Source organism: Cyprinodon variegatus, unplaced genomic scaffold (assembly GCF_000732505.1).
Source record: "Cyprinodon variegatus isolate N-32 unplaced genomic scaffold, C_variegatus-1.0 Scaffold751, whole genome shotgun sequence".
NCBI classification, from domain to species: Eukaryota; Metazoa; Chordata; class Actinopteri; order Cyprinodontiformes; family Cyprinodontidae; genus Cyprinodon; species Cyprinodon variegatus.
This window is the reverse complement of record NW_015151204.1, coordinates 84245-94952: the sequence shown is the minus strand read 5'-3', so window position 1 is coordinate 94952 and position 10708 is coordinate 84245. Positions and strand designations below refer to the sequence as shown.

General features: G+C 39.2%; 1 protein-coding gene across 16 annotated transcripts in view; it reads left to right on the top strand.

Moving 5' to 3' along the window:
• Positions 1-10708, top strand: part of LOC107098150 (nuclear factor 1 X-type-like) — a 298579-nt gene that overhangs the window by 235147 nt on the left and 52724 nt on the right. For all 16 annotated transcript variants that reach the window (XM_015395640.1, XM_015395634.1, XM_015395636.1 and 13 more), the window contains 2 exons: positions 4340-4405; positions 10348-10422. In XM_015395640.1, coding sequence (XP_015251126.1) covers positions 4340-4405; positions 10348-10422 — 141 coding nt within the window. The remainder of the gene's footprint in view (positions 1-4339; positions 4406-10347; positions 10423-10708) is intronic.

Below are 10708 nucleotides of genomic sequence, written 5' to 3'. Positions count from 1 at the left end.
AGCTGCTCCCATCTCAGTCCATCAGAGGATATATTTAGGGTTCCACATTACTACTAAAACACTCAATCCTGTTACCCTGTGTTGTCCCTGTAAGGTAGGCATGCAGGTCCTGGACATTGTATAATTCCAGCAGCCACATGGTACACCCCTTACCTACCATACCTTTGAACTAAAAACCTATAACTTGTAATATTTGGATCAAAGCATCTGACAGACATTTAATTACCGCTTTGTAAAATGGCATAAAGGTTTAATATGAACCACAACAGGGGAAGAAGCATCTTTTTAAGACCTTACCTATCCTCTAATATTTCTCTTGTTTAGACTCAGTACATCTTCCTAAGTCTGTTAGGTGCCCTACTTGCCTCAATGAGGAGAATTAGGACTCATTTTTATTTTTATTCTGGAAAGTAAAATATCTGGATCTCATTCATGTTATGAAACCATTCGAGGGAACAAATGACCTCACTGAACTGTCGTTTCCTTTGTATAAAAATCAACAACAAGTAGTAACTATGTTATTCTAAGATGGAGAAACCATTAAAACCCAGTGACTAATGTAAAGTTTGGAAGAAATGATCTGGATGATTGATCACAACTTTGGATTGATCAAACTTTGGTACACTTCTTTGGTAGCTTATGAGTAGAATTGCCTTTGGAAACCCAGGGTTTAGTCTTCTAACACGCTGCCGAGGGAGGCAGAGAAGTTTAGAGAGCTCAGTTAGGATGTTTGATTTATAACTAGAGCAGTTTTAAGACCCTCAAATGGAAAACAACTCATATAGCAATAAAGTCCACCTCGTGATAGTGTAGCACACAGAGCTCCCGGTCCGTTCGGTGCCAAGAGATCTTAAACAAAACAACACGTTGAGCCGGTGCCAGTGAGCTATATTATTATCTCCATTTCAACTAATTGCAAGGCCAAAGAGCGGCGCAGACGCGCATGCGGGCCTCAACAACCACTCATCATTAGGGGACTTGAAAGTGTATGGTGCCATCAGGGTTGTCGTGACAACCCGGCACTGATTTTTGGCTTGCATGGAGATAGTTTTTGCATACAGAGAGATGTACCATCAGGTTTGTTGGGGTTGAGCTTCTGTAGTCTGGATTTTTTTTAAATAATCCTGCAAGAGCAACAAAATTATTTGCTTTTCACACACCTCTTTTTACCATTTTAAGTAGACCTGCCTCCCCTGATCAACTTGACTGCCTTCTATAAGTGCAGAGGACCGCAGAGATCCGTCCCAGCGGTTTTTACCCTGTCTCCATTAGCATTGCATATCCTCTTTAGGTCTTTTTATCTTTAAGACCATTGGGGCTCTGTGTGCAAGAGAGAGAGAGTGAGCTAAGCGTGTGACTGTGTGTGTTTTATGTGTGTGCGTGCTGTCAGCTAGCAGGAATGCACGGGTACCGCCAAATCTAAAATGGCTGCCAAGCGCTAAGATGGCTGCCAGGATTCCACGGAGCGGCGGTGCGGGAGAGACACAGGATCAGAGACACGACAAGTGTGAGAGACGTTATGGAGGGGGGGGAAAAAAGACCTGAGGGTTGGCCTCGATGCCGTAGAACGAGACAGGAGTGTTTTTAGAAAAGAAAAGACCTCATAATCCGTTTGCCCGTCGAACGATGAGGTGATATCGTGTCTCCTTTTGTTTGGTTTTGGCAACCAGCGGACTGGCTGAATGGTGCAGCAGTTTGTTGGCATGTTCTGTTGCCACCCAAGATTAGGACTCTGATTTAGGCTTAGGGGATGTTGAGAGGCCTGACTATGGCTGGAGGGGGGCGGGGGGGTCACGCTCTGCCTAAGAAATGTTGGCTCAATGTGCTCTTAAAACCCCAGGCACTGTGGGGTAATTGGCCTAAACACTATATATGATACAACACATCAGAGGAAGAACAACAACACTCAGGCCAAAGAAAACCCGCTGAAGTAGGCAGTTCATGTACTCCTGCATGCCCCCCCCCATAGACGGTGAGGTCGACTCGCACAGGAGGTTCAACCTAAATTAGACCCTAAATATGAAAACGCACACCTCACAAGTTGGCAGCTCTGTGGAAGGCCTTTAGTGGGAAAAGTTTGCGTCAGAGCCAGAAAATGTACTGCTGTTCAATCTCAGCTGGGTTCATTAAAAAAAGATAGAGTGAAGGAAGGTCTGTAACCTCGAGCCACGCGTGGCTCTGTAAAATACCTCTTTTACTGAATGGAAATAGGAAAAAAAATGCATGCATGAGACCATTCCTGTTATATCCACAAGATAAATCTGCCATCTATCCAATCTTATATCTACCAGAATGTCTTTTAGATCCTGGTTTCTACAAAAAGAGCAGATTCTGTTAGATGAATTTATCTTTTAAGATTTCTGAGGAAAATGACTTCTTTAGGAGATGTAAGATTGTAAACGGCTGGTTATCCTCCTGCAGCAGTGCGTTGCAGTGAGCTTGTTGCAGACATTTTTGATTTATGCCCAATATTGAAGCGTGGTCTGCGTTATGTTATTCCACGCCACGAAGCAAGAGGGACAATCAGGAACTAGCTGTGGGTCTAGATACGGCCGAGGCGGTGAGGAAGTGGGGGCAAGATTGTGCAACAACGGAGGGACATGAGGGCTAAAAAGAGCAGGAATCCAGGTGGAAAAAGGGTCCCAGCGTCTTCACGAGTCGTTTTCCACAAAGGCGGTCATACAAACAAAACAAGCTGGCAAGGTACCAAGCAGGAAATATGCATAGTGTAGAGCGTATGTAGATTTGACCAATCAGAGGCCTCCTTTCTGTGGTCACCTACTATTTTGGGGAGGTGCAGCAGAGTCTCTGTGGCAGGGGGCATATCTGCGTTCAGACACACGATGGATTCTGAGTATAAATCAGCCTTTAGACTTGGTTAGATGGACGAGTGAGAAAAGTGAAATCCTACGATTGGTCCGGTTTGCTTTCATGAAAACATTTTTTAAAACCAGGGCTAAACAATGTCATGCAGTTGTCTTGGAGGTGGTGTTGATGGAGAGGGAAGCAAAGCATGTTTGGTCTGAGATTGATCAGAACCAATGAGCTGCTTTCCTTTTCCGCCAATAACTCAGCTATTCCTTCGTCCTTCCTCTAAATATTTCAAACATCTCCATCATCTTTTGGTAGACTTTGTTTTCTACTAAATTTGTCCCTCTTTCGTCCAACCCTCTGCACTGGATGCACGGGGACCCATAATCTAAATCTGTATCTGCCAATGAAATGAATATTTTTACCCTTAAAAATAATATGCTTAAATGTTATGTACTAGAAATAAGATAATAAAGTTGTTTTTTCTTATTTTAGATTTAAATCATCTTATTCCAAATGTCCTTAAAATGGGGAAAAAACACCTTTTTTTTAATGTTCTTATTTGTATTTTACTTTTTGCTGTTTGCTGCGAGTGAACCATCCCAGGGTTTAGATAAGTAGTAGAGTACATTTTTCGGATCCTTTTTAAGTTTCAAAAAAAAGTTGCGCTTCAAAAAAACGTTATCCAAACCATCGGTTCTGTAAAAGAGCTTAAAAGAAGGAGTTTTCCACCAAATTTTTAGGCTTAAATTTCACAATTCTAAAAAAAGAAATGTAAAATTTCAAAATATTTTTTAAAAGACTAGAACTAGTCAAACGAATAGACGTAGAGAAGATGGCCGTGGCTTCAACTGTAAAATGGTCATTTTTAAAGGTTTTATGTTTAGTGAACAATTTGAATTAAATGTCGACAGTAAATTATGGTAATCCTACTAAGTTCATAAGGCATCAAAAATATTTTTTCTTCCTCTTTTTTTTTAAATAAAGAATATAAAAAATAAAAAAAAGATGTATGATTAAGGTTTTAAGAACTGAACAGAAAAAAAACTGTCCTGGGATGAAAACATTTCATAAAACAGATAATTAGTAAACATTTTTCAACTTCATAAAACTTTATTTTAAATTTGAGGAAGTGGAATAAAGGCTGTTAGGATTGTAAAGGTTGCCGTGATCTAAGCAACACCCAGAAGGTCGACATTCTTTCAACCATCCTCTCACTCCTACACTAGTGTGTCTATATTTTCATAGGTGTTTTTCTCTCCTGCGATGTGAGAAAAGTGAGCTTAAACACTTCTATAAAAAGTCTAACTTCCTTATTATAGACGGACTCCAGAAGCAGAGACTTGACGGAGTTTTGGCATCGATTTGACTTTGAGCAGAAATTCGGCTCAGGTGGAAATCTGCTTCTTTTTTATTTTTAATCTGAGGATGATATTTCCTGTCGAGTCTTTGATGAGAGCCGCCGGCCTTAACCTTGGTAGAAACCGACAAACTTACCTGGCATTTCTCTCTGTTTCTCTTTTCTCAGAACAATCAGGACAATCAGACAGTTCAAACCAGCAAGGAGACACAGACGTCAAACCCCCGGCTAATGGTAAGCGCACTGCTCTTAATCAAACCTTCACGTGCAAACTATTTAGACGTTAAAAAGGCAGACACATGCTTGCACACCTCCCACCTTTGTCGGAGGAGATTTGGGACCAGTTTATTATGGTAAAGAAAGTCGATGGTACTGTACCGTGGAAGGGGCTGCGCTCGGTTTGCGGTGGGGCGCTCATAAATCACAGGGATGTTATTGGAAGATGGGAACCACATGGTCGCCGCCGAGCTGAGCGCTGACCTCATGCCTCGTCCCTGCTGCGGTTAACCCCGGGACAAGGTACTAAGAGAGGGAGGAAGAATGGGGGGCCGGATCAAGAAAACAGAAAAAAAAGTGATGGACAGTATAAGTGAAGGATAAAATAAAAAAAGAGGAGGGGGAGAGCAATGAAGGCCTCCTTCCTAATGCACTTCAAATCTCACATGGATCAGCCTCTCACTGAGCACAGACATAATTATTTTCTTAATTTTGGTGAAACATGACCAAGTCTGAAGCTGGAAGCAGATCTTCTAACGTTCAAAACAATAAAACAGTGTTCCTAAGTCAAAGACAAATTCATGTAGTTCATCAAAGTGTAACAAAAGTAAGAAAAAGTCAAAAACAAGTCCTGGTGGAAGATGAAGGAATTTCTAAGTTCATGAACAATTTTTTCCAGAATTTTTCTACATATTTTATCTCATGAATGGAAATAAAATGGGGATTGAATGAATATTGGTGCGTCTGTTTTCTAGGAAACACCTAAATTATATGAAACAATCATGTAATCCTGAATGTGAACAAAAGAAGGAATATCATTTCAGATTTAGAAAAAGAAGATAATGATATTAAGATAATAGAACAAAAAGTTTCAGTTGATGAGCGGGCAGGTGGGGCAGTGGTTAGTGCGCACGACCCATGTACGGAGGCCTTAGTCCTCAAGGCGGCACCGACCCGGGTTTGAATCCGGCCTGTGGTCCTTCGCCGCATGTCTCTCCCCCTCTCTCATATGCTTTTTCCTGTCAGCCTACTGTCACAAAAACGAGCCACTAGCGCCGTAACACCTAAAAAAAAAGAAAAAAAAAAAAAAGTTAGGGTTGAATTAAAGAATAATGTGCATAAAATTTTATATTAAAGATAAAATGAAGCAGAGTCATGAAAAGTAGACCCTATGTCCTCCAGCAGCTTAAGCCTATAGCAGCATAACTAAATGAACTAAAAGATTGACTAAAAAAACGTTATAATAGGTTTTTAAATGGAAATTATTAACGTAATCTGTAAAAAAAAATCTAATCTTTGTCAGTTCTTTGTTTTTTATTTAAAAATTACTTTAACAAACCACAGTCTAACCTTTAATAGAAACCCATTTTTTATAAAAGCATGAGCATGTGGTGACAGTAGATATTGACTTGCATTTTGTTGTGACTCTACAGCAATCCCTCACACAGAGCATGCATGTATTGACAGTAGAGAGGAAAACTCCCTTTTAACAGGAAAAAACCTCCAGCAGAACCAGGCTCAGTGTGAGCGGCCATCTGCCGAGGCCGACTGGGGTTCAGGGAGACAGAAGCACACAAAGGGAACATAGAAGAACTTATCTATAAATACTTTCTATGTTAGAAAAGGCAACAGTAAATAAATTAGACCCATAGATGGTTTTGTCTCTTAAAGAAAGAGTTACACAGACGAGCTCAGGGGCAGTATTCATGTCAAAGGGATGAAAGCACATACAGTTAAGCCTTGAGCACCCTGAATACAATTTTTCAGACTGAAAATTGTTTCGTAAGAGGTTGTGGCACACATTGAGAGTGAATGGGAATGAACACACCTGATATGATTTTTTTCTAGGACCAAGACCTCAGTTTTATTTTAGTCAGACTACCTAACTATTCAGAAGCAATTTCAGACGAAATACAAACTAAAAGCTCTGATAGCAGGGGAAACTCAACATGATTTCCACTTAGGTCCATCATCAGACAGATTTGTCTGGGAACACACACTTCAGCATTTGGCTCTTGAAGATGGATGATGAACGTCTGATCATCAAAGCCATAGCTATGGGCTCAGCTTTTAGTGTTTGTCAAGCTAAAAACTGAGCCCATAGCTGTGTCTAGGAGAGAAGCAGGACTAAGCACTGAAAAGCAGGCCTAACTCTGTTATCCATATTGGAAAGTGTAGATGGCAGCTAATATTTCCCTTTAGTACGGTGTCACAGCTTAACAGGTCCAGGCAAGATGAGGCTACTTAGATGTGAAAAGGCAGAGAGAACTAAACGTTAGGGGTTGAATAAATGAATCATTTACATAGAAATTTATAACAGAGTGAAGAAGAATGATGAAACGTGGACCCTATGTCCTCCAGCATCCTAAGCCTATAGCAGCATAACTATAGAGATGGATGGAGTACAAAGTTTTCCATGCAAATTATTAAAGTAATCTGTAAAAAATATTTTATATATTTTATAGCATGACAACTTATCAGAACTATTGAATACTAATATTACTGGTATGCGCTTTTTTGTGTAAACCTAAGATAAAGTAATTAATTCAGATTAATTGTGATGAGATTGCCATTGCTAAGATAAACACTATGCAAACTCAATTAACCCCTGCAGAGCAGACCTCTTAAAAAATGCAAAAGAGAATTTATTACTTTCATAATAGAAAAAACAGCCCTGCTGCATCCATATCTTTTGACTTTTTCTCCATCCTGACAGATGTTCATATCAGATATATTTAGTGAGTCCAGCTGATCCACCTGCAGCCGATATGTGTGACACAGGGAGGCACAGCAATGATGCTGCGTTTTATTGGGTGGACAAAAAAAAAATCACGGAGACCATCGGTCAGTTCGGCTTGACAGACCAGTTTTTTGGAAATCCTTCCAAGCTTGGACATCCAACAGGTTTCTCTCTGTCCGCTGATAAGTTGGGAGCCCTTTTCTCACCCTTATTTTCAAACAATGAGGTAAATGTGTTAAAAAACACATATAAGTTGTCACGCTTATTGCAATTCACTATATTGGCCTAATTTAAGAGTCATTTTGACGACTTTCAACATAACATAACAGTTATGATCAAATGCACTGCAAAAAAATGTAAATCTCCATAAGTCCTATTTTTCTTAAAATAAGTGCTTTTTTTCTTGAATTACGGTGGTAAGTGAGAAACTGCCAATGGAAGAAGGCAATTTACTTTTAAAATAAGAAAAAAAATATTATATTGTCTTATTTCAAGTGCATATTATCTTATTATCTTATTTTAAGAGTAAAAATACTCATTCCATTGGCAAATCATTTTATTTACATACTTAAATTAAGAGTAGATACACTTGATTTAAGAAATTTGTACTAATTTTTAGATAGTTTTTGCAGTGTGCGCTGGAAAGAACCATGTAGGAGGGCACCAAGGTGCCATTTAAGGGCCGATATGCTTATAAGAGGTGAGCTTATCAGCCTAATTTCAGCGTAGCGGCTCACTAGATGAAAATACGCTGGCCAGAACCCTAAGTTACAAAGTGTTCACATCAAGTAATGCCATGAAGCATCTCCACTTGGACGCGTGTCAGATGCTCTGTATGCTCGGCGCTCCAGTTGTTGAGCTGCTTTGTTTCTTGGCGTTATCTGCTTTGATGAGTTTGAAAAAAGTAGTTTAACTATTTTTTTTTTTTAAGCAATACAGTCCACATCTAAACACCATCAGTGCAGTCAGATGCAGGGAGTCTGTTTTATAGGACTGTGGTAAAAACTGCAAGTCCCATAATATAAAATTGAGCATTTTCTACTGACAGGTCTTGACATTTTTCGTCAGTGTAGGTATTTATTAACTGTTTCACCACAGTTTAGTAAAAATATTTTAGTGGCCCAACAATAATCAGAACAACTTTTCTCAGTACATGCAAATCTATTATTCTGGCTTTTTAGGTAAAACCAGTGGAGTTAAACCCATTTATACACAGTAAATTCCACAGTGTTAAAGTCGTAGGGAAACCATATTTAAATGTCAAATCATTCTGGCTTAAACATGTATATAAATCTACTCTTTATCAGACGATATTGTCCCAAAATTTAGAAAATTTCTATTTAAAAACAGCTAAATACACCAAACCAAGCTTCTGCCGCCCTGGCGTCCTCTTCCAAAACATCTTCGTCCCCGCTTTCCAAAAATGTATGACGGAGGAGACTCATCCACGACCTCCGACACTAAACTCTCCTCCTCTTGCATGTTTCCTCTGTCCATAGCGTTCCTTGACAGCGTCGTTTCTGAGTCACCAATTTAGTGCTACTTGGTCCCAATGGAATTTCCCATTGGGAACCTACTAGCACTAAGTTGCTAACTGGTTAGCAAGATGCTTCCGACAATCCTGCCACAATTAAACTTGCTTGTGAACTTTCCGCCACAATAATCCCGCCCCCTTGATAAATGACCAATCACATTCACTTTATTCACTCGTGTAAAGTCATGCACCACTCGGGAGAATTCGGAAATGCAACGGTTGGAACAGCCGCTTCCCTACGACTTTAAATATTCAGTGTCAGAGTACATTCATTTTTTTATACTTATTACAATAACTGGAGTAAGATATAAACTATGTAGAGTTTAATCTAACACTAAATCAGAGTGGGACCAAATGCACTATGTGTTAAATTTAAGTCTTACAGTGTTTCCTTAACAATGCAAATTAATTACTATCAATGCAATTACTGTTGTATGGATGCATTTTTCATTGCTTTATGCTGACAGCTCTGCAGAAACAGAGATCACAGCTGGGGTGTCGTGTCTTTGTCCCAGACTGAATCAGCTTCTCTAGCTGGTTGGCGCTCAGCGTCCAACTGCAAAAGTACAGATTTACCATCTCCGGCATCCGCCATCTTGGATACTAGAGCGCTCCAAATGCTGTTCTCCCAATCCTCTAAATTTTTGCTGCTGGGTCTCCTGACGCTCCGCGATGCTAATGCCATAATGTTTCATTAACGTTTAAACAGGGTTTTCGTAAGTCATTAAAAAACATTAAAGGTCATAAAATTATTTTTTAAATTAAGGCCCTAATAGGCATTAAAATTCATTAAATCTGATTATCATGACATTTAAAATGCTTTATTTAAAAAAAGATTTTTTTATTAAAAAAAATGTGGTCAGATATATTATATTAGATATAACTGGTTCTGTGTATTTGCGTGGAACTACTTGTTCCGAAATGTTTGTAAAAGGAGCTTGAGGCGGAGAAAAAACAAGAGAATGGGAAAATGGACGTTTGAACAAAATTGGCTGGAGAACGAGGAACTGACGGTAAAGATGACGAACGACTTTGCTGTGTTATGGGTACTTGTTGATGGCATAAAAATTATTTCTAAGTGCATTAAAAAAAAGCATTAAAAAGCATCAAATTAGAGTTAATCATTCCTGTATAAACCCTGTAGAAGTAAAAACAGCATTAATATTGCATTCATGTAAATGTTAAAATCAAGATTCAGCATTTCCTCTACTGCCATCAAAGGTTTCTACTCTTACTATCATTTTATACTTATGCTGTTATACTCTGACATCCATCATGGGTCACTTTAAATTACTCAAAACAGGTCATCTTCCTTCCACTTCAACAAAATATCTAATATTTTGTCTGTTTCCAGTTTGTCTCCTGAAATGTGATGTATATTATTGGGTGTGAATACTTTTGTAAAGCATTGCATATAGATAACGTGCAATACGTCATTCAACATAGATGTATGTTTGTAGATTTTATCCAGACCTGATTAGATGTGTTACATTATGTCATGTTTTTAATCTTATAGAAAACACATGTTTCCCTGCTGGATCACAGCAGCAGCCTGTATAGCATTTCCTTTTTGTACCCATTGTGTCGTCTCATGCGTTGCTTGAAATTTCATCCATATTTGGTGTTTTGTATCTCCCAGACAATCCGCTCCTGATGTACTCGTCTTTCTCCGTCTTTTTTACCCAGGCCACTTGAGTTTCCAAGACTGCTTTGTGACTTCAGGGGTGTGGAACGTGGCGGAGCTGGTCCGCGTGTCGCAGAGTGAGTCATTGCTGTGATTTCTAATATCAGCCTCTGTTCCCGATCAAAAGCAGACTCAGAGCATTTTCATGGTAAACTTATGTGTGGGAGCTTGGTGCAGGTCAGGGGAAACCAGATTTTAGGATAAAACCGCTTTGATAAATTATATTATGCTGTTAGAAAATCACTAAAATAAGAAAAATATTTGCAGTCAGGTTCTTAGAATAGCATTTTCTGCTATGTAATCACTTGAAAAGACCCAGACTATATGTTTGGTGAAATCTTTAGGTTCTCTCTAGAGATTAAT